Below are 24,959 nucleotides of genomic sequence, written 5' to 3' on the forward strand. Positions count from 1 at the left end.
GGAGATTCCTCTGGTGGTTGGTTCTCCTGCATACCTAGCTCCTCCCCAACACACACACACACACACACACACACACACACACACACACACACACACGATGTCAGTTTCCATTATTTGGCTCGTATGTTATTGAACAAATATCTTCAGGAAAAAAAAGAAGTGTGGATTTAGAACATGATTTCATGCTGCCTGTTGAGAGTATTTCTCTCTCTCTCTGTCTCTCTCTCTCTCTTTAAAGAAAAGATCTCACTCTGTCACCCAGGCTGGAGTGCAATGGGCTGATCATGGCTCACTGTAGCCTTGAACCCTTGGGCTCAAGCAATCCTCCCACCTTAGCCTCCTGTAGCTATGACTACAGGCACGTGCTACCATATCCATATCCAGCTAGGTTTTTTGTTTTTTGTTTTGTTTTGTTTTTTGTAGAGTTGGGGGGGTCTCACAATTTTGCCCAGGCTTGTCTTGAACTCCTGGCCTTAAGCAATCTTCACTCCTTGCTCTCTCAAAGTGCTAGGATTACAGGTCTGAGCCAATGTACCTGGCCTTCCTTTTTCTTTAAGATGTTAAGGTATCAAATTTCTGAAACCAATCCCATAAATAATTAGTAATACATCTAAGACTTCTAAAGATGTTTTTATTTCATGTTGTTTTTTCTACCAAATTATCCAAAGAAAGCTGTCATAGACAGAAGTTAAATGTATCAACCCCCTATACCCTTATTATGACTTTTCCTGGTACAGTTATAGACTTGAATCTCAATTCTGCCTCTGGTATTGGAATCACGGGCTCAGATAGAACCACTGAATCTTTTTCCCGCCATATTCCTATCTATTGTTGCATGTATGATTTGTTTGAAAAATGATTGTCTCATATTGCAAAAGAGCACAGATGTGCCTCCTCTTTCTCAGTTATAATGATGAAAATCCCCAGTAAGCAATTATTTTGTGAATGAATTTTATGGAATGCCAATTCATGCTGCAAAACTAATTCATCCTTCTGTTAACAAGTATCACCCAAATGTCCCCCCACCTGCCAGAATAAGTACTATGACAAATACAAGATTTTAAAAAAGCAACGTTTACCAAGTTCTGAAGAAGTATTCAATCATAGCAGTATTACAGATTTTCATGAGGAAAATCCATTAGGCTTTAATATGTTGCAGTATATAACAATCTAGAACATTATACTTTTACAGTATTTCAAAGAAGAAATCTTGTTATACAGTTGTTTCCATTTCAGAAAAAGCAATTGGAAATTTCTAACTTAACTTATGAAACATTATGCATACCTTAAGGAGTTCATTATGTCATTATTGGCCCTTTGTTTCCTGATTCATTATTTATAACTAAATGCTGAAAGATATAAAAGAAGAAGCTTTACAGTTGGTTGGTATAAATGGTCAAAAGTTTTTTTAAAAACTCAAAGTTTTCTATTATATTTGGGATTTGGTCTAAACTCTGAGTTTTCTAACAAATAAAAAATCAGAAAAGTTCTTGATGCATTATTACATACAAAATGAATAGTCTGTAATTACTTTACCTACAATATCACCACCACCACCTCCACCAAGATAATCAGTGTATGAACATCCTTACTTTTCTACCCCATGTCTGAAAGGAAGAAATTTATTTTCTGATATCCAAGCTCAATCCATCTATATTAGTTCTCTGTGGCTGCTGTTAACAAATGACCACAAACTTGGTGGCTTAAAACAACAGAAATTTCTTCTTTCCTTGCCTCTTTCCGCTTCTGGGGGTGCCCAGTGTTCTCTGGCTTGAGGCAACATCATATCACCTTCTCCTCTTCTGTGTATGTGTCCTCTGTGTGTCTGTCTCACAACTGTCTCTCCTTTCTTATAAGGATACATGTGATTGTATTTAGGACTGACTCAGATAATCCAGGATAAACATTTCCTCTCAGAGCCTTGACTTTATCCCATCCTTTATACTATAAGGTAAAAATCACAAGTTTTGAGAATTTGACATGGAGGTCTTTTGGTGCTTTTTTTCTTTTTGAGACAGGATCTGGCTCCGTCATCCAGGCTGGAGTGCATGGGACAATCTTGGCTCACTGCAACCTCTGCCACCTGGGCTCAAGCCATCCTCCCACCTCAGCCTCCCAAGTAGCTGGGGCTACAGGCATACAACACCACACTTCACTAATATTTGTACTTTTTGTAGAGACAGGATTCACCATGTTGCTGAGGCTAGTCTCAAACTCCTGAGTTCAAGCAATCCACTCACCTTGGCCACCGAAAGTACTGTGATTACAGGCATGAGCCACCATGCTCAGCCTGGTGCTATTGTTTGGCCCACCACATTGATATGGTTTGGATTCATATCCCCACCCAAATCTCATGTGAAATTGCAATCCCCAGTGTTGGAGGTGGGGCCTGGTGGGAGGTGATTTGATCATGGGGCTAGATTTTCCCCTTGCTATTCTCATGATAGTGAGTGAGTTCTCACAAGATCTGGTTGTTTAAAAGTCTGTAGCACCTCACACTTCCCTCTCTCTTCCCCCTGCTTCAGCCATGTGAGACGTGCCTCCTTCCTCTTCACCTTCTGCCATGCTTGTGAATTTCCTGAGGCCTCCCAAGCCATGCTTCCAGTACAGCCTGCAGAACTCTGAGCCAATTAAATCTCTTTTCTTTATAAATTAGTCAGTCTCAGGTAGTTCTTTATAGCAAGAATGGACTAATACTGAATATTGGTACCAGAGAAGTGGGGCATTGCTACAAAGATACCCGAAAATGTGGAAGCGATTTTGGAACTGGGTAATGGGCAGATGTTGGAACAATCTGAAGGGCTCAGAAGAAGACAAGAAGATGAGGGAAAGTTTCGAACTTCCTAGAGACTTGTTAAATTGTTGTTACCAATGAAGTCCAGGCTGAGGTAGTGTCAGATGGAGATAAGAAATTTATCGGGAACTGGAGTAAAGGTTACTTTTGCTATGCTGTGGCAAAGACTGGTGGCATTTTGCCCCTGCTGTAGGGATCTGTGGAACTTTGAACTTGAGAGAGATGATTTAGGGTATCTGGTGGAAGAAATTTCTAAGCAGTAAAGTGTTCAAGAAGTATCCTGGCTGCTTCTAACTGCATATGCTTATATTCATGAGCAAAGAGATGGTCTGAAATTGGAACATATATTTAAAAGGGAAATAGAGCATAAACGTTTTGAAAATTTGTAATGTGACCAAGTGGTAGAAAACAAAAACCCATTTTCAGGGGAGTAATTCAAGCTGGCTGCAGAAATTTGCAAAAGTAAAGAGGAGCCTAATGTTAGTAGCCAAGACAATGGGGAAAATGCCTGGAAGGCATTTCAGAGAGCTTAATGGCAGCCCCTCCCATCACATGCCCAGAGGCCTAGGAACAAAGAATGGTTTTGTAGACCAGGCCATGGCCTTGCTGCCCTGAGCAATCTTGGGAGACTTCTCCCTGTGTCCCAGCCACTCCAGCTCCAGTCATGGCTAAAAGGGCCCCAGATATGGATCAGGCTGCTGCTTCAGAGGGTGCAAGCTGTAAGCCTTGGTGGCTTCCATGTGGTGCTAAGCCTGTGGGTGCACAGAGGGTAAGAGTTAAGGCTTTGGAGCCTCTGCCCAGATTTCAGAGAATATATGAAAACACCTCAATATCCAGGCAGAAGTCTGCTGCCTGGATGGAACCCTCATGGAGAATCTCTACTACAGCAGTGCAGAGGAGAAATGTAGAGTTGGAGGCCCCACACAAAAGTCTCCACTGGGCACTGCCTAGTGGAGCTGAGAAGAGGGCCACCGTCCTCCAGACCCCAGAATGGTATATCCACCAACAGCTTGTACTATGTGCCTGGAAAAGCCACAGGCACTCAACACCATCCTGTAAAAGCAGCTGAGGGGACTGTACCCAGCAAAGCCACAGAGGTGGAGATGTCCAAGGCCTTGGGAGTCCACCCCTTGTATCAGTGTGGCCTGGATGTGAGATATGGAGCCAAAGGAGATTATTTCAGAGCTTTAAGATTTAATGACTGCCCTTCTGGGTATTGGACTTGCATGGGGCCTGTAGTGCCTTCGTTTTGGCTGATTTCTCCCTCTTGGAGTGGGTGTATATACCCAATGCCTGTACTCCCATTGTATCCTGGAAGTAACTAACTCACTTTCAATTTTACAGGATCATAGACAGAAGGGAATGCCTTGTCTCAGATGAGACTTTGGATTGTGGACTTTTGAGTTAATGCTGAAATGAATTAAGACTTAGGGGACTGTTGAGAAGGGAGGATTGTATTTTGCAACGTGAGAAGGACAAGGGATTTGGGAGGGGCCGGGGTGGAATAATATGGTTTGGATTTTTGTCCCCACCCAAATCTCATGTTGAATTGTAATCCCCAGTGTTGGAGGTGGGGCCTGGTGGGAGGTGACTGGATCATGGAGGAAGATTTCCCCCTTTATACTCTTGTGGTAGTAAGTTCTCAAAAGACCTGGTTGTTTAAAAGTCCGTAGCACCTCCCCTTTCCCTCTTTCTTCCCCCTGCTTCAGCCATGTGAGACGTGCCTCCTTCCTCTTCACCTCTGTCATGCTTGTAAGTTTCCTGAGGCCTCTCAAGCCATGCTTTCTGTACAGCCTGCAAAACTCTGACCAATTAAATCTCTTTTCTTTATAAATTACTCAGTCTCAAGCAGTTCTTTATATCAATGCAAGAATCGACTAATACACACACCACCTATCTATGACTTTGCCCCATACTTTTCTGCCCCCTCTGATATTTTCTCACTCTGATCCCTGCCACTCCTCCACCTCCCTTTTCCTTTTCCTTGTATCTTTGATTGCTCACCTTTCAACAGTTCTTTCCCCTCATCAAAGAATCATATGAGTTTGCTAGGGCTACTGTAACCAAGTACCACAGACCAAGTAGCTTAAACAACAGAAACGTATTTTCTTATGATTCTGGAGGCCAGAATCCAAGATCCAGGTGTTGGCAGGCTTTGCTTTCTTCTGAGGCCTTACTCACTTCTTGGCTTACAGATAGCTTTCTTCTCCCTGTATTTTCACATGGTCTTCCTTCTGTAGGTGTCTGTGTCTTAAGCACACCTTTTTATAAGGACAACAGGCATATTGGATTAGAGTACCCTAATGACCTCATTTTAACCTACTTACTGTTTAAAAACGCTATCTACAAATACAGTCACATTTTAAGGTACAGGGAGTTAGGACTTCAGCGTATACATTTGGAAGGACAGAATTCCATCTATAACACATAACATTCTTCCCCCTTCTGGAAAACAAAATCATCTAAGGAGCTACTACTTCAAACTACCAGCTATATCAGGTATTTACTACTCATCAAATGATCTGTGCTCCCCAACATTTCTCAGCTCTCTTGGTATAAGGTGAAGCCCTGGTACTAACTTTAGGTTGGCAGTACTACATTTTTAATGGACCAGGAGGGGCTTATACTATGAAAACATGGACGTAAAAAAGAAAGGTAGTTTCACTTTAGAATCACAGTCTGATAATATTGGCAACAAATGGATTATACTTTTGTTTTCACAAAAATTAATTGATATAATATTCTCAGCAGCACTTTGTTCTCATGCCTCTTTAACTTTCATTAATGAAGACTATAAGAAACAGCTTTATAAAGTCAATTAGGAAATGTACTATAAGAAAATTATTTTGCATATCTCCAAAACTCTTTGCTTCCTCAGAGTACTCCATTTAACATTTTGGTCAATGATCTTTTAACTGATATATTTGTTTGGTTGGTTTTTGTTTTTGTTCATTTGTTTTGCCTAAAGCCATGAGTGGGGGTGCATATTTTACAAGTACAGTATAATGTAACCTCAATGAGATAACAACTGGGGCAATTGTAGTCATCCATGCATTTCCTATGTCTAGAACAGGTGCTCAGTAAACACATTAGCAAAATAATGAGACAACTTTATAGGACTATATGGTCTGAATATCTGCATTGTTATTTTTTCCTAATCTTGATTTCCTTTTCTTTCTTATATTTTTCTATACCTAATTATTTTATGTGTCCTTGATAGAATAATTAGTTATATATCAATAAACAATCTGAAAATATATTTAATAAACATTTAACCGAATGAATTATCTGAATTGATATATATAGTGTCTGAAATTTTTGTGAATGAGGCAATGCCAGGGAGAGTCCTAGCAAGAGACTTTCTGCATTCACCTTACATCAAGTCAGCAGTCATCACAGAATTGGTTACAGCAGCAGTTTTCAAAGTGCCAATCAGGAAATTCTCCAAAATCTTTCAGGGGATCTGTGAGATTAAATATTATTTAAGTAAGCAGGCATTTACTATTTTCATTTTCAATAACTATTTTAACATTTTTCCATTTTAATTTAAATATGATAAATCTTGAAAGATATAGCCATATAAACAAAAGCCCTTTGGGAGGTCTTCAGAAGGTTTAAGACCGTAAGTTTCTCAAGATCAAAGTGTGGGAATCAATGGGTTAAAAGAAGGCACTCATGCCTCTATGTTGTACAAAAACAAATACTTTCCTTTTCACTATTCTATTGGGTCACTAATCATAGGAAAGACCCGTATTGTCACAATTAGGTACCACTGTGAAACTTTAAAAAACCACTCTATAGAATGAGAGAAATCTGAGTAATGGCTACCCAAATAAACAATTTATAGATCTAAGGACCCAGTCCCAATGTTTTCTTTTTCACTTCCATCCTGCATCTACCTTAAGTCCAAACCAGAATTATCCACTCTGCATTATGGGCTCCTGGGAAATTAGGATCTCTCTCTGTCTTAGATTCCTGTCATACTCCATCAGTGACCCTTAGATTTCTGATGCCACTGCTCAGAGGTCTTTTTATGAGGCTGTTTTTTGGGGCAGTGGGGGGTGTTGGCCTTAATCTGGAATGGCAACTGTATTTCTCATCAAGTGCCAACTCTGACATATTAATAGCAGCTGTCTGAAACATTGTTTGAGAAGGATTCTGAAGCTGTTTCCTGGCTTAGCAAGACAAACGCCATAATTGATTAGTGGTCTACTGTGGGTACAAGAAGGAAGAGTGTTAGCTTACGTGCTGTGTATTTGCTGACCCTGTGAAATCAATTGGAATTGCTATGATCAAACAGATGTAGAGCAAGACCACAAATGCCTACTCCATGCAAAAAATTACATAGAAATATAACTACTCTGATGTGTAATAATATCAGCAATAATCGCTTCTTCATAAACAAAGTCCATCTGCTTAAAATATAAGCATAAGTTTTATGATTCAAAAAGCAAATAAATACATAAGAGCATAAGAATTGCCTTGAAAGTTTGTAATAACAGAGCCTGTATATCTATGTATCTAAGTACCTGAAGACGCTTTTAACCTTCACATGAACTAGGATAGATGCCATCTATCCTTGATTTTGCCTCTTTTAGGAACTTGGCCAGACTTTCTTGCAGACACAATCTTCTCAGAACAGAATCCAGGCAGGTGAATTTTAGGGATGCCAACTGTGGCTCTTGACAAATTCCAGATGTCACTGCTGTGGCTATAGTGTGGCATCTGCTAAAAGTATTCCATTTCTTTACAAGATATCATCTTACTGGCATAATTAATGCGTAAGGAAGAAGACGGGGAGGTGAAAGAGAAGGAGAATAAGGAGGAGAAGGAAATTGTGAAAGCAGGAGGAGGACATGGGGAAAGAAGAAATAGGAGATGAAGAAAAGAAAAGGTGTAAGAAATAAAGAAGGATGCAAGTCGTTTCTGGACATTTGAGCCAGTCTGCGTTTCTCCTTGCTTGGCAGAAAGCATAGATATAACTGTATATTTCCTGAGAATGTATTCTTGTGACTATTTGCTCTACAGTGACACACCACTGTTTAGCAGTGATACAAGCTGGCAATATATCCCTTTAAATCACATTCTGTTGATGAAATAGAAGAATTTTCAGCTTATTTGAGAATGGAACCCAAGCACTGACAAGAACACTTACTGGTTCCTTTGTGAATTTGCCTTTTTGTCATTTTGCCTGAGAGTTATACTGTGAAGAAGTAGACACAGGAAAGCAAGAGATGCCTGGGGCTGATAAATCTGGCTCTAAATACAATATTGTGAAGAGACTGAAACAAAAGAAAAACAGAACCAGAAAAGACTCATATAGAATTTGTTTTCTTGGGAACAAAAGAATACTTAGTGCTTACAAACAAATAAATATATTTGCAGCACAATATTCACAAAAATGTGGCTCTAAGGAATTCTGACAATATAATCACAAGTAACATTAATGAGAAATAAGTGGGGCAGAAATATATATAAATGGAGAATTTTATAGTTTACAAAGCATTTATAAGCATTTGACTTCATTCGTCAGCCTACAAACATGATGTAGAAATGATAAAACAATACAAAGCAGAAATGATGCTAGTTATTGCTTTACTGCTGCAGGGCAAAGGTCACAGTGAGAATAACCTTGCTCCCTACACCCCTAAAAATATCAAAAGGGATGTTTAAACCTTGCTTTAAAGTAAGAAGAAAAAGAAACATACAGGAAAGCAGGAAACATTCTAAAACAAATGATTAAATGAATGGCTTTGTAGGATTTAGGTTAAGAAAATGATGATTATTAGGAATCAGTATGAATTCCTTAAGAGTAAGTCTTGAAAAATTACTCCCTATAAAACTGATAGATTTGAATTCTATAATTCCACAAGCAAGGCAGCATTCTGTGATCTTCCCCTGGGACAAAAAGAGAAATACGGTATTTAAGACAATCAAACTCTAAGTTATATATTAACTCTCTTCTATAAAATAAATAAATCACACCGTTAAATGTTCTGTCTCCAAAAACTTTTAAATCTAGAATCCTGATGATTCAAAATCACCAGCTTATCACAATAATATGTCCTTGATTTTTTAATCTTGTTATTAACTGAATAAAGATATAATCATGTTTATGAAATTTATAGATGACAGGTGATGTAAAAATAACAATGTTGAATATTAGATTTACGTTTTAAAATGATCTCAAGTTGTTCAACTAAGTGGAATAACCTGTACTTTCTGGTAATCTCAGGGCATAACGAAGACTGCCACAATGCTGACCTCAAAAAGTATTTGTTGAAACAATGAATGAATAAATGAATGAATGGATCAAAACGAACAAGGTAAAATTTATCAAATAAAATTAATTTTTTCAGCTACAGAATAGACTAAACCTGGTTTGATGGCAATTTAGATAAATACCAGACAGGTACATTCATTACAGTTCAGTTTAGGCCAAGAGTCCAATTAACAAGTGTAAAATATCTAACAAAATTAATTTCACTGTCTCTTATCTGTTCCAGTCAGACTACATGCAAAATACAAAATTCCTTCTGGACATTACTTTTTAAAATTGACACTGGCAAACTAGAGTTCAACAACTTTATTCTGATTGGGCAGCCAAAATATTAAGAGGTCTGGCAATCTTGTGAGGAGATATAAATTGAAGTATCTGGGATGCTTAACTTAAAAAAAGAAAACAGGTAGGAGGGACATACTTCAGATATTTGGAGGGCTATCATAGGAAAGATATATTACAGTCAGTCTGTTTATCACTTAAGGAAACCATATGGAAGCTACAGGGAAACAGACCTCGCTTTAGCAGTACAAGGAAGAAATTTCTAAGAGTTACATCTGTCCAAAAACAGATTCATTTACCTTGCTAAAAAGGGAACACTTCATCACCTTAAGGATCCAAGCAAAACTAAATAATCTGCCAGGGGCTTTGCAAAGAAATTATTGCTGTGTTAGGTAGAACACTAACATAGATATCTTGAAGAGCCTTTCTGGATTTATTATGCTATTTTTTCTATAGCCTCGGAGGGTCTTGCTGCCTCCATCTTCAACAGTACCATAACATTTCTTTTCATTAATGTATCTTCTTCCAATTTAATACCTGATGAGGTCTTTGTTCTAAGTCCCATTGTTCTTAGCTGCTAACGAGGTAGTCCTTCTGTGACTGTTAATTTTATGTGTCAGTTTGACTGGGCTAAAGGATGCCCAAATATCTGGTAAAACATTATTTCTGGGTATGTCTGTGAAGGTGTTTACAGAAGAGACTTGTATCTGAATTGGTAGACTGAGTAAAAAAGATGCTCTCACCCATTTGGGTAGGCATTATACCATCCCTTGAGGGCTTGAATGAAACAAAGAGGCAGAGAACAGTGAATTAGCTTTCTGCTTGAGTTGGAACAGCCATCTTCTCCTCCTCTCGGACATCAGCACTCCTGGTTCACAGACCTTCAAACTCAAACTGAACTACACCACCAACTTCTATGGTTCTCCAGCTTGCAGATCATGGGACTTCTCAGCCTCCATAATCACATGGGCCAATTACTATAATCTCTCTGTTACTCTGGAGAATGCTGACTGTTCTGTGAAACGGCCACCATATATGCAAAGTTCCCCCCAAATGCCAGAGAAGCTGAGAAATCAAAGAATGAGGTAGAAAAATCCAGTTTGTCAGTAATGGAGGTAACTTACAGACGGAAGTGTGGTCTTGGGCAGCAGCAAGACAGGTAGATCTCTAAACCTGTTACCTCCCAACCCAGAGCTTATATACTACAGTGAAAGGGTATAAGTGCTCTCTATGCAAGATAATTAAAGGCAATCCTCCAGAAGAGGCAACAATGCTATATATTCATCATAGTCTGTAAACTGTGGGATAACATCAAGGTTGACATGTTCTTTCTCTAGGGACAGTAAATAAAGTAGGAATCAGGAGGCATTCATGGGACTGAGGATACTCAAAAATCATTATAGCAGATTAGCATTTAAGGTGGAGTCACTTTTGTCTCCACACTAATATGGCTTCTTTATGCTCTTACAATCTGACTTCTATTGCAACCATGGCAGGAAAAAAAGAAACAATCCCCTGTTAAAAGTCACAGCCTGGCTGGGCACGATGGCTCACACCTATAATCTCAGAACTTAAGGAGGCCAAGGTGGGAGAATCACTTGAGGCCAGGAGTTTGAAACCAGCCTGGGCAACAGAGCAAGATCTCATCTCTATTTTTAAAAATAAATAAATAAATAAATAAATAAAGTAAAAGGCATAGCCTTTTTGCTGTAATAGCCAGTGGTTCTGCATTATTTTCCTTGTCCTTAACTCTGTAGAGTTATTGTTAACTATCCTTTGTCTATAATTTTTTGCTGCTCTAATTACTTTCCTCTTTTTCAGTGGTCTTTTTCCTCTCCTTCTACTCATGAATCATAGTGTTTTCCTAAGGCACTAATATTTGCTATGTTTGGATGTTCACTACCATTTTTGATTATGGGATTAAAATAATTTTTAAATCCTTTATTACAATAGGATAATGTCAGTGACACAATTAACACTATGTCTTGGTAATTTCCCTATGTGACAAACAGTGACTACTGATTTGCTTGACAATACCCAATTGTAGTTACTTAGTTTTATTTTCCTAGTTGAACCAGGAAAAGTATTTCAAAGTTTACAGTGGTATTTTCTTGACAGACAAGGAAAAAATGCTTCAAATTTTATTTTTTTTAAATTTATCATGGAGGAACTTTACCAGATCACACTTGATATGCTATCAGGGTAGCCATCAATTCAAATTATAAATGTGGCAATATTTTATTGCCCTTCATATTTTAAAGTGAGTCTAAGGATAGTGTCACAAATCATGTACAGAGTGCAGCTGAAGACACCATCAATCCTCCCCCATCATCTACCTATCAAAATTCAACTTGTTTGTAGACACAAACACAACTATTACAATATTTTGTAGAGAATGGAAATTCTATTTCCCAAGTCTACACAAAGCTTGCTCTTCAAAAGAATCTCTCATCTGTTATTAAATAGCCACTTGGGATTCTTACCATTGTTCTAGGCATGCACTGTATTGATTAAAGCTCTACTTAATATCAGATATCAGCCAACACTGAAATATCCTCCATTCAAATGCTTATTACCCATTCAAAATAACTGAAAATGTAGTTAGAGTATATGGTTGCTAGGTGGAGATATTTAAGTTATATGATCTCAGAGTCTGAACAAATGTGCATCCCATCAAAGGTCTAGACCAGAGCTGTACAATAAAACTTTCTGTGAAGACGAAGATGTTTTTCTAAACTATCCCATATGATAGCCATGAGGCACATGTGACTACTGAGAATCTGAAATGTGGCTAGTGCAACTGAAGGACCACATTATCAATTTTATTTAATCTTAATTAATTTAAATGTAAATAGCTTTATATGGCTATTGAGTACCATACTGGACGAAACAAGCCTAGTCTCTAGAAAATATAACCATGAATTATTCTTATGGTTTCCTTTCTTAGGAATAAATGTAAATGTTAGTAACATTAACATAGTACTATTTTACCAAAGTATAATGCTGCACCAAAACATTTACACTGACTTACTCACATAAAGGACATTTATAGAATACAGCAAGTACTATGTACTAGCTGTCATGCTAAGTGCTGAGGAACTTTCAGGAGTTCCTTTAGGAGCTCAGGATATTGAGAGATGCAGTAAATAAGTTAATAAACTACAATATAACTTTTCTTGCTATTAGAGGCATTTAAATAAAGAAATGTGGAAACACAACATATAGAATAACTCTGTAGGAGTTTAAAAGGTTTCATTGAAGACTTTAAAGCTGGAATACCATGAAGAAATATGTTACAAAATAATATGCAGGGATGAGGGTCGGGGGCGTGGGGAAGTGGACAGGCATTCCAGTAAAGACATGGGGTCCTGAAAGGGCTTGGCAAGGCTAGGATACAGCAGACTATTCTCCATGTGTTGTGCAGCGGCAGAGATGTGCAGCTCCAGTCTGACTGTGAGAGTCTTACATAGGAAGCGAGAAGTTTGGCTGCCAAGTGATCACATACTGCCCTAAACTTCCCCTATTGTTAGAATTTTCACACTTTTATTGTAAGTACTTATCTTTTTAATCTGCTTCATTAGATTTCAAAATTGTTACGGCCAGACCATGTCTTCCTTATCCACCACTGTGCTCCATGGCATCTGATAGAGAATTAATAAATATGTGTTTTAGGAATGAATGTTTCTGCTTGTTTTGAAGCTTGATGCTCTCTGGAACCACACTACCTACCACCTTCCAACTACCTTTTTGACTTCTGGTGTTTTCCCTCTTGGTCCATAATCAGGTAGCCATTGTCATTTTCTAGCAGTACTTAGTGGAAGGTTTTATGACTGAGTTCCTGTCTTTTAAATAAAGCTGGGGAATTTAATAGACAAATACGTTTATGGCATTGGATTTGAGTTGCCCACAGTAATGTGCTTAGATGGAAAAGAAATTGAAATAGCTCCCCTTTACCAACTCTATCAATATATGATTAAAAGGAATATTTTTATTTTTCAGTTTTTAATTTTTGTAGGTACATAGTAGGTGTATATATTTATGGAGTACATGAAATATTTTGATGCAGGCATACAGCATGTAATTATCACATCAGGGTAAATGTGGTATCCATTACCTCAAGCATTTCCTTTGTGTTACAAACAATACACTTGTACTTTGTTTTTTAAAATGTACAATTGAATTATTATTGACTGTACTTCCGGAAAGGTGTCTCAATCCAGACCCCAAGAGAAGGTTTTTGGATTTCATACAAGAAAGAATTGAAAGCAAATCCATAAAGTGAAGCAAGTTTATAAAGAAAGCAAAGGAATAAAAGAATGGCTATTCCATAGGCAGAGCAACGGCTTGAGCTGCTGGTCTAAGGATACCTATAGTTATTTCTTGATTACAGCTAAACAAGGGGTGGATTATTCACAAGTTTTCCAAGGAAAGGTGTAGGCAATTCCCAGGGCTGAGAGTTCCTCCCCTTTTTAGACCCATATAAGGTAACTTCCAGACGTTGCCATGGCATCTGTACACTGTCATGGCACTGGTGGGGGTGTCTTTTAACATGATAATGAATTACAATTAGCATATAATGAGCAGTGAAGACGACCAGAGGTCACTCTATTCATCATCTTGGTTTTTGGTGGGTTTTGGTTGGCTTCACTACTGCAACCTGTTTTATCGGCAAGGTCTTTATGACTTGTTTTTCCTGCCTGCGGACCTTCTATCTCACTCTGTGACTAACCTCCTGGGAATGCAGCCCAGTAGGTTTCAGCCTTATTTTACCCAGCCCCTATTCAAGATGGAGTTGCTCTAGTTCAAACGCCTCTGACAACTACAGTCACCCTGTTGTGCTATCAAATACTTGATATTATTCATTCTTTCTAACTGGAATAATATTTTTTAAATAGTAAAGAGTGAGATACATGAACTCCAAATATCTGAGACAGGTCACAATCAACTCAGAAAGTTTATTTAGCCAAAGTTAAGAACTTGCATCCATGACATGGCACAGATCCTGACAACATGCGCCCAAGGTGGCTGCGGCACAGCTTGGTTTTACACATTTTAGGGAGACATGGGGCAGCAATCAATATATGTAAGATAAACATTGGTCTGATCTGGAAAAGCGGGGCAACTCCAAGTGGGGAGGAAGTTCCAAGTCATAGGTAGATAAGAGACAGTTGCATTCTCTTATGAGCCTCTCCAAATGAGGCAATCAGACATGCATTTATCTCAGTGAGCAGAGGGGTGACTTTGAATAGAATGGGAGGCAGGATTCCCTAAGCAGTTCCCAGTTTGACTTTTCCCTTTAGCTTAGTGACTTGGGGGTCCCATGATTTATTTTCCATTCATAAATAAGATATAAAAAAGATATAAAAAAGAAAGAGAAAGGTACACCTGAGTAAATATCTACTCAACAGGGAAGCAGGATACATGTTCTCTTTGCTTTCCCTGTTTCCTTGATAGCCATGCACCTTATGTTTATATTCCTCACTATTTGATGAAGCTAATCATTACAATAAGAGAAATACGAAAGACTCTAGAACTCTAGACACGAAAGCAATTATACAGCCTTTATGACACGCAAATTTATTCACTCTGCAAAAAAAAAGTAATTACTTTCGGTAGGGTCTCCCATGTATCTCCCAAAAGGCAGACTGCTCTGGGTGCATGTAAAAATTAACACGATACCCTATACAAAAGGGAATGCTCAGAGTTAACAGCTAGAGAAGAGAGGCGCCAATCTTAGACACAGGCTTATTCCTCCGCACCCTCCCCCAAAACAAATGGAGGACAGAAGAAAAAAGAAAAGTAGTTAATACAACTATTACTCTACGGAAATATTAGGGGTAGCGCAAACAAAGTTCTGACACTAAACTTTACTGAGCCCTGCATCCTGCCCACGACCTCCCCAGAAACACCTACGCACCACTCTCCTAGCCGCCGCAGCCCCGCCAGTCTCGCCGGGAGGAAACCCCAGCGCCGCCGTACAACCACGGAACTTCCGCCCGCCCCCCGCGCCTCGGGCGCAAGCGTTTGGCGTGTCTGCGTCGGGGGCGGAGCCTCTTGTCCCTCTGCGCGGCCCGTTCCGCCTCTCTTCTCCCACCGTCTGTCGGCTGACGTGTCTGCAGTTCCTCCGCGTCTACTGCGAGTCAGGCCGTGATGGCGGACGCCTGGGAAGAGATTAGGCGGTTGGCGGCCGACTTCCAGCGGGCGCAGTTCGCCGAGGCCACGCAGAGGTGCCCGACCCTCCCTCTCCTTTGTGGAGCCCAAATTAGGCCGTGGGCGGACACGCCTGTATCTGGGACTTTAGACCCGCGGCCCTGCACCCCGGGTCTTCTCGCTGCTTGTCACCATTCTCTCCTCCTTCCTCTGCCCCGAGCCTGGATCGCAGTTCCAAGTCCAAGGCTCGGCGGGAAAGTCCTCAGCCTAGGACGCCCTGGAGCCCCCCAGCCCAGCTGCAGCGAAATGCTGGCGCGCTCCGCCCCACCATGGACGGGGCCGGTGATTTCGAGCTGCCTTTATTGAGCATTTCTTTGACCCTCCCTCACCCACCAACCACCAAATCACTGTGACATCTTGGCTATTATACACTTCCTGATCTAGAATGAGCTCGAAAGGAGAGGCTAACCCCCGCCCCCAGTACAGTACTTGGCAAATAGTATGTTGATCCTTAAAACTTCTTGCCCTTTTATCTCTCGTAACAGACCTAGGGCTAGACCCCTGACCCCATCTGTTATTCAGGGCACTGACATTTTCTACAAGCCCACTAACCTTTGGAGGATGTGTCCAGAGGAGCCTAACTCTGCTTTTTTAAAATAACGCTAATAGAAGCCTTTCTATTCTTTGACTACTTCCTACCTGCGATGTTTTATTCCTTTTGAGCCGGAAGACAGCAATCCCCTTATGCTGTATTTTCTACCACTAATAGCAAACTCGTAACTGCATGGGTAACTAACGTGGGTAGCAGTTATGGTTTCACTAGGCCACATCCCCTGCCTGCTTGCAGACCATGTGTGTAAGTGAGGCAATTATGCACTTACTTTAAAAGAAAATTCTGATTAAACTGGAAATTAGGGCATTTTTTGTTTTGTTTTGTTTTGTTTTTTCTTTTTTCCTACCTAAATAAATGTCTTCAATTTTCCCTTCAGATTTGAAGACTGGAAGCAGGCCTGTAAGAGACAACAGACTTGAAATTTGTGATGGGATGATGTGTACCAATTAAATAAATGATTTAAGCATATGTAAACCTACTTACTCTGAAAGGTTTTTTTTTAACTTACTGAATCAGTTAGTGAAAAATACAGATATTGTGATGTAGAAGTTAGTGACTAAACAAACTTTTTAAAAGCCTGTTTTCATACATTGTATTAATTTTATTGAGCACCAATGTCTCAAGTGGACTTTTGAAACAACTTTTTTTCTTTCCCTCAGGTTGTCCGAGCGGAACTGCATTGAGATTGTTAATAAATTGATTGCTCAGAAACAGCTAGAAGTAGTTCATACACTCGATGGAAAGGAATATATTACTCCAGCCCAAATTAGTAAAGAAATGAGAGATGAGCTACATGTCCGAGGTGGTAGGTAATTCTTTAGTGTTTTTTTTTTTCTTGGATTTTTGGAAGGGGCAAAACAAACAAACAAAACCCGTAAACATGTAATTGCATACTAAATTATAGATTGTAAGATATCGTTTTCAATTGTTAATTTGATAATCAGGCTTAATATTTTTACTGGGTTCATGCAAACATGGTCATATAATTTAAATGAACTCAAATGTTGTCACTTAAAATATTTTATCATTTTGAGTTATGTGTACTATACGTGAATTAATTGTTTCTTTTTACAATTCGTTAATTTATTGCATGACTCAGGGAAGGGTATTCAGCTGCCTTTTATTAGGTGGTAATTGTGAAGTGGGACAGTATCTTACAGGATTATAGATTTTTGAAAATCAAGGCTGTATTTCTTTTTAAGGCTTACTTGTACTTACAAATTAGGTAACTCAATCCAGTGTGGTGCTACACCAATCATATTGTATGAAATGCTGTTAAAAACACGCACAAAGTTGGTTTCCTTTGTCTTCTTAAAATTTGAACAGACTACCAAGCATATTTGAATACTATTTGATTAAAATAGAAGCAATTATGAAAGCCTCTCTTCATATTATCAGAGTGTAACATTGGTCTTTGTCTTTTTTTATTTATCTATTTTCCTTCATAGTACCTTTAAAATATGAGCTATAATTTGAATTACTTAACAGATTTTCTTATGCTGATATGTAGAAGCCTACCTTTTAGTATCAAATAATTGAAAAAAAGTTCATCTTAATTTAGTTGTCAATATCTCTTTGATCACAGTAGATAAATTCTGAATTGTGAAGGGAAATGAATACCCTTCATAGATAGAGCCAATTTGTGTGCCAGTTGGTGCTCATAATTGGCCTGATGTTATTTAAAAAAAAAAAAAAATTGAAAGTAAGTTATTGCTTATGGCTTCAGCCATGAAGACTTAGCCATCAGCTAATGGTGTGTATTTGAAGACATTGATTATTCTGGCTCTCTGTTCTATGCAGGACTTTGACCAAAACTTAAATGTTAGAATTTATAGCTTTGGGTTGGTATGTACGCATAGATCATTTAAAATAAATGAATGTCTTTTCTTCAAAGGTCGAGTAAACATTGTTGATCTACAACAGGTAGGTTTTAAATTTATAAAATTTTTGCTTTACTTTCTCAATTTTTTGATACTGTGAATTTGTTCAAGTATTCACTAATGCTGGTATCATATTTTGTGTAGTGTTTATAAAGAAATAGTTATATAAGCCTCGCTGATACACTGAATTGATTTAATAAGTTCTGATACATTAAAATGATTTAATAAATTCGGATTTATTGAAATGATTTAATAAGTTGGCCTTATTAAAGAGTTGGCCAACTCTTCCCCAGTTGGCTTTCTTATTCTTAACTTTTTACCAAATGAACTCATAGTTATTTTATGTAAGTATAGAGTTTATGTCATTTTGGGAGAAAAGTCACCAGTTTCATGTTTATATGTTTTTAGTATATGAAAGTAATAGAGAAATATTTTTAAAAGTAGAAGCTATTTTCAAAATATACAAATATATATGTCATTACCAAGGTACACTATAAACAAGAAGCCAGCGAATTTTCTGTAAAATGCTATCTGTTATATGAATATGTAATTTACTGCTTTATATAAACTTACTAGCAAGTGACAGTTTAATTCTTCAGAACTGAAAATAAATAAGCAATACACCTCTAATTTTTTATTTGGCCAATGCTTTTCGTATTATTTCAGATTGATTGAAAATTTAAGAATAAGCAATTTCTTTCTTTCTTTTTTTTTTTTTTTTTTGAGATGGGAGTCTCCCTATGTTGCCCAGGCTGGTCTCAAACTCTTGAACTGAAGGGATCCTCCCGCCTCATCCTCCCACAGTGCTGGAATCCAGGCATGAGCCACCATGCCTGGCCGGCAATTTCTTTAAAAATATAGTTCTAAGTATATAATTTCAAGCTTAAGAAACAATACAAACTTATCATTAATAGATTTTGTATTTGTTTTCCAGGTAATTAATGTGGACCTGATTCATATTGAAAATAGAATTGGTGACATTATTAAATCAGAAAAGCATGTTCAGTTAGTGTTGGGACAACTGATAGATGAGTAAGTACAATAAAGTACAAATTTAAGAGCACTTTGTTTATTTTCTTTCTTTTTTTTTATAGTGTTTAAATTTAGGCCAATTATGGCCAGTTAGACATTTCATTTATAACTCTTACAGTGTTGATTTTCATGATAAGGTTTATTTCACTTAAAAAGTAAGTGTTTAAGCCACATATGGTGGCATGTACCTGTAATCCCAGCTACTCAGAAGGCTGAGGCTGGAGGATTGCTTGACCAGGAATTTGAGACCAGCCTACGTAACATAGCAAAGATCCTGTCTCAAATTTAAAAAAAAAAAAAAAAAAAATTCAGTGTTAATGTATGAAATACTTAGAAATAATATAAACTTCTATTTTTTTCTTAATAAGAAAACGTAAAACGTAACTTTTACATTCCTTCCCGTATAATCTTAACTCTGAAAGCAAATTTGTTCCAAAAATGTTAATGAAAATCAAATACAAATTTCCACTTAAAAAAATCCCAGCATGCCAGCCTGGGCAACATGGCAAAACCCATTTCACTAATTAAGTTTGCTAATTAAAAAATTAGCCAAATGTGGTGGCTCGCACCTGTAGTCCCAGCTACTCAGGAGGCTGAGGTAGGAGGATTGCTTGATCCCAGGAGGTCAAGGCCACAGTGAGCCATAATCATGCCATTGCACTCCAGCCTGGGTGACAGAGTGAGACCTTGATGCAAAAAAAAAAAAAAAAAAAAGAAAAAGAAAATGTATTGTTTGATTAATCTTACATTTAGCTACACTAATGAGAAAAAAATATTTTTTAGAATATGAGTGATGAGTGGTGTTCATGTACACACACATTTCATTACTTTTGGGGCATACTTCATTTCAACGGAAATTAAACATAAAATGAGGAAACAGAAAAAACATTCCTAATTCTTTTTTCTATTATTTTCTTGTTTTCACTATTAGGAATTATTTGGATCGGTTGGCAGAAGAGGTCAATGATAAATTGCAAGAAAGTGGTCAGGTCACCATATCAGAACTGTGTAAAACTTATGATCTTCCTGGGAACTTTCTGACACAGGTATTTTTTTTCCTAATAATACAATGTGTCTTTTTACCAAAGGATTTTAAACGAAGACTTTGAATGGAAGGGGGGAAAAAAACGAGACTTCCTCACCATCATTTGATTTATTGCAGGTGTCTGACTTGATATATGTTGTACCAATATATTTGGGTGGTACTTCTAGTACATTAATGGTTCTGAGGAGGCGCTTTAAAAATGATTGTAATCATCCTAAACCGAGAGACACCCTAAAACTAATTTATAGACTAAGTTCTAGGGCTGCTTTGATGCAATTAGCAAATGTACAATAAATGCATGGATTTATTTAATGCTTTTGATACCAGCTATATAGAAACTGTAACCAGACAATTAAATTTCTGATTGCCCAGTTAAATTTTAAGAAATAATTGATGAAGATAATTTATAGGGGGTACTACTAGCATCTTGTGAGTAAAGGTCAAGGATGCTGCTAAACATCCTACAATGTACAGGACATCCCGCCAACAAAGAATTTTTTTGTTCCAACTGTCAGTAGTGCCAACATCTTTTGACTTCACCATTTATCCTCTTCTAAACTGTCAGTATGATAGGAAGAAGAACCAAGGAATCTGACATTCTCTTAACTTTAGGTATTTGTGTCAGTACTCAAATATCTTATGTGTGATAACAATGCTGCCTGAAAACATAGGCTATTTTCTTGTTTACTTTTTTCTGGGTTTTTTTGTTTGTTTTTTTAGAATCATAGAAATTCATTTGGTAGAGTGGAAAGGACATAAGCTTTTGAGATTTTTAAAAGACCTTGATTTGAATACTGTCTGCACCACTTATTTGACATTAGGAAAATCATTTCATCTCTTTTATGCTTCACATTATGTATCTGTAAAACAGGAAATATTGTCTTTTTTATAGGCTTCATTGAAATCTAGTGAAATATCTTAACACAATGGAGAAACTAAATAATGCTAGTTCTTTTTATATTTACTGAAACAAGGGAGAAGCCAAATCTCTCTTTAGGTATCTATCACTTTAAGAAACTCCAACTTGCAAAATTGGCCAAACCGTAATTGCATGAGATTAATGTATAATACAAGCAGATTTACTTACTCATATTAAGAAAATGAGCTTCCCTGATTCCATTTAAAATACCATTTATAGTGTAGATCTGTTTTATATAGTATTTCAGGAGCTGAAATTATATTTTACATGGGCAAACATGTTAATCACAGGACAAAAAATATATTTTTAAAATACTTCTTTGAAGTATCCAGCTCAAATCCAAATGATTTCTTATAAAACTGTTTCTGAATACATTTTAGAAACGTAGTTTTTAATATGTTTCAGTTCCATTCTGAATATAGCAGTATTCTAAAAGCTCATTAAGTTGTTTGAAAAAACATTTTTCTATATCATAAAAATAATGAGCTGAGCTGACTTGAGTAGATTTAACTTATCTTAAAATGTGAAATATGTCCAGACTTATTTCAGATGTACCTGATGCCAGTCGTAGTATAGCTGTGGAGAAATACTCTGCTGAACTTGAAAGAAGGTTACCAAGAAGTCAGATTATCTGCCATAGATCTTCTGGACAGGGATAAATTTGCATTAGAGAGGAAAGCTTTTGAGGTCTTATGTTTCCCTATGTTGCAGAATCTAGAATAACATTTATACTTCTTTTAGTATTAGAAGCTCCAGAAAGGGTCTTCTCCAATACCCATTTGTATGTCTTGGCTCTCTATATATTGGAGGCTGCCTATATCTAGAAACCATCATATCAAATAATCATCATACTGATAGTCATTTTTATGTCAGAAATAGCCCTCATTAACAAGAGATAATATGACAGCTCAACCTTTTAACATGTAAGCAAGCAATTTGACTCATTTCTTGGCTCTGCCATGAGATAGTGAACTTTGCTAGACACTGAATCTTCACTTTAGTTGATATATCTTGTAATCTATGCTTGTTGAAATTTCTCAATCACATGACTGATACCTCAGCATGCAGCATGACTTGAGTATGACTATGCAAATGCATATGTGTAATTCTTTTCTTTTAAATTAATAAAAATGTACATCTTTACCCACAGGCACTAACTCAGCGACTTGGTAGAATTATCAGTGGACATATTGATCTTGATAATAGAGGAGTAATTTTTACGGAAGCTTTTGTAGCTCGACATAAAGCACGTATCCGTGGACTATTCAGTGCTATTACCCGGTAAGTATATTTTAAAGTATATATATTTGCACATTTCTTTGATCATGGTTTGCATTTTTTTCCTAGCAGCTGAATCTTTTTCTTTGTTTTAATAAAGTCTCATTTAGGACCCCAGTTTATTAAACAGATAAAAGGGCAGCTTTTGTAAAATAGAAATTGAGATTCCAGAGTTCTAGAATGCAGCCTCTCTCTCCAGTCCGCATCTCCTTCCTCTCCCTACCTTCACCACCCTTGTGACCCCATACACACTTCTGCAGAGTGCAGTTTAAATACTGCTGCCCAGATCAGTATATAAGTGTCACCCTTGAATCATGGAAAGAACATGCAATTTAAAGTCAGAAGAATTTGGTTCATAGCTTTATCACATAATAGGCACATGACCTTGAGCAGATAAGTCAGTCACCTAACTTCTTTGGGCATCATATGGGGCTAGAGAATTTTATGACATTTTTTACTTTCTAGCATTCTGTAATTGTAATGAATAACAATGTTACTTGCAAAGTCACTGACTTTTCTGAAATAAGAATTTCTGAAATATTTGAGTCTGTGTGACAGACTCCAGCATAGAATTCAGAAAACCTATATTCTCAATTTTCTCCTCTCTCCTGTGTCATCAACTTCATCTCAGTGGCTATATGCCCTATCAGCATTTAAATACGTCCAAAAGTCTCCCATTTTAAAATAAACCTCTCTGAACCCCTTTATTCTATATCATCTATCATGCTGTTTGTTCCCTCTCTTAAAGTGAACCTTCTCAACAGTTGAAATCTACATTCAGTGTCTCAGTTACCTTCTGTCACTTCTTAATCCACCTATCTAGCTTCTACTACATATATAGCACTGATGTCTCATTATCTGTAAGTCTAATGGATACTTTCTGTTTATTTGACTTGACTTTGCAGCAGCATTTAACTCCAGTTACAACTTCTTTCTTGAAATACTCTTTTTTTAAACATAACACTTTAGATTTCTTCTTCTCTCTTTTGGCTGCATCTTCTAAGTTACCTTTTCTTGCTCTTTCTTTCACTCTCCTTTAAAGTTTCACGCCATCTTTTCTTCCCAGTTCTGTGCTGTCATCTTAGGTGATTTCACATGGCAGCCACAGTGATTTCCCTTTTTGTCATTCAACAAATCAACAAGCATTTGTTGAGCACCTAATGCATGTAAGGCACTGGGGTACAAAAGGGAGAAGGTTAGAAGGAGAGCATGTATTCTAATGAAATGATTTCCTCCCTCCCTCCCTCAGTGCAAGAGAACTTTTTTTTTCTGAACAATTTGAGAGGAGGTTGCTGACATGATGCTCTATCACCACAGATACTTTAATCTGTATTTCCTATAGAAAGGGGCATCATCCTATATAACTATAATACAGTCATCAAAAACAGAAAATTAACATTGATTGATTACTACCATCCAGTCCTTAGATCCCGTTTATGTTCTACTGGTTATTGTAATAATGTCCTTTATAGAAAAAGGATCCAATTCAGGATCACAGATTGCATTTAATTGATAAGAGTCCTTAGTCGCCTTCAATCTGGAATACTTACTTGATTTTTCCTTGACATTCATGACCTTGACACTTTTGAAGATCACAGGCTGATTATTTTATAGAATGTTCATTGTTGGTTGTCTGCTGTTTTTTCATGTTATACCTATTTGTGTTATGCATGTTATGCATAATTTTTCATATTCAGGTTATGTGTCTTTTGATAGGAATATCTCAGAAATAACACTATATTCTTGTTATTGAATCATATCAGGTGGCATACAATTTAGATTTTTCCTAATAGAGATACCAGCTAGGCTTGTAAAGCTACTTGTTTTCCTTTGTAACTAATAAGTATTTGTCGGGAGGGCAATTTGGGACCATGGATGTTATCCTGTTCTTCATCAGACTTGCAGTTTATTCATTCATTTAAATCACTATGGACTCATGATTCCCTAATTTATTTATTGGATTATAATCTGCTGTCATTATTTACATGTTCATACTGGCCCTGATGTAGCTAGTGGTAGCGCCTGCAGGTTGCCTTTTGCATACCCCCATCATTCTTGAAACTTTCTTTTCTTTCTGGCTTAAGATGTTCCAGGCTCAGTTCATACTTTCCCTGTCCCAAGCCTCAAATCAGCCCTTTCTCCAGAGATCCCTGCTTTCTTTTAGCAGAGTATGGGATTTAGAAACCAAGATCTGGATACTACATTACTTATCACTATTCGGTTCTCACTGCTCCCAGGCCCTCTCAAAGTAGACAAGCTAGCACAAGGGCCCTCAATCCCCAGGCTGCCAACCAGTACCAGTCTGTGGCCTGTTAGGAACCAGGCTGTGCAGCAGGTGAGGGTGGGCAAGCCAGCATTACTGCCTGAGCTGCTCCTCCTGTCAGATCAGTGGCAGCATTAGATTCTCATAGGAGCGTGAACCCTATTGTGAACTGCACATGCAAGGGATGTTGGTTGCACGCTCTTTATGAGAACCTAATGCCTGATGATCTGAGATGGAACAGTTTCATCCTGAAACCATCCCCCACAACCCGGGTCCGTGCAAAATTTGTCTTCCATGAAACCAGTTCCTGGTGCTAAAAAGGATGGGGACCGTTGAACTAGGAGATACATATACACATGTACATACACCGCTCTATACATCTGTATTTCTGTATCTTTATGTGTATTGAAAACTGTGAGTTTG

At 37.7% G+C, this 24,959-nt stretch overlaps 1 protein-coding gene and 1 long non-coding RNA gene across 10 annotated transcripts in view; one reads left to right on the top strand and one right to left on the bottom strand.

The window, feature by feature from the left end:
• Positions 1–15,371, bottom strand: part of LOC112440110 (uncharacterized) — a 313,728-nt gene extending 298,357 nt beyond the window's left edge. For 3 of the 9 annotated variants that reach the window (XR_004672079.1, XR_008625719.1, XR_010112478.1), the window contains exons 1-2: positions 15,274–15,365; positions 6,167–6,257 (exon numbers count right to left, since the gene is read on the bottom strand). This is a non-coding gene — a long non-coding RNA (uncharacterized LOC112440110). Of the gene's footprint in view, positions 1–1,285; positions 4,399–6,166; positions 6,258–15,273 lie in introns of those variants that run through there. The other 6 variants (XR_008625720.1, XR_003028308.2, XR_004672076.1 and 3 more) reach the window with 5 other exon arrangements.
• A 20-nt stretch (positions 15,372–15,391) lies between these two features.
• Positions 15,392–24,959, top strand: part of UFL1 (UFM1 specific ligase 1) — a 33,517-nt gene continuing 23,949 nt past the window's right edge. Inside the window, exons 1-6 of the mRNA XM_034962543.3 lie at positions 15,392–15,583; positions 16,779–16,924; positions 18,014–18,042; positions 18,934–19,031; positions 19,963–20,077; positions 22,146–22,276. Of these exons, the coding sequence (XP_034818434.1) occupies positions 15,507–15,583; positions 16,779–16,924; positions 18,014–18,042; positions 18,934–19,031; positions 19,963–20,077; positions 22,146–22,276 (596 nt within the window). The 5' untranslated portion in view covers positions 15,392–15,506. The remainder of the gene's footprint in view (positions 15,584–16,778; positions 16,925–18,013; positions 18,043–18,933; positions 19,032–19,962; positions 20,078–22,145; positions 22,277–24,959) is intronic.

Source organism: Pan paniscus, chromosome 5 (genome assembly GCF_029289425.2).
Source record: "Pan paniscus chromosome 5, NHGRI_mPanPan1-v2.0_pri, whole genome shotgun sequence".
NCBI lineage: Eukaryota > Metazoa > Chordata > Mammalia > Primates > Hominidae > Pan > Pan paniscus.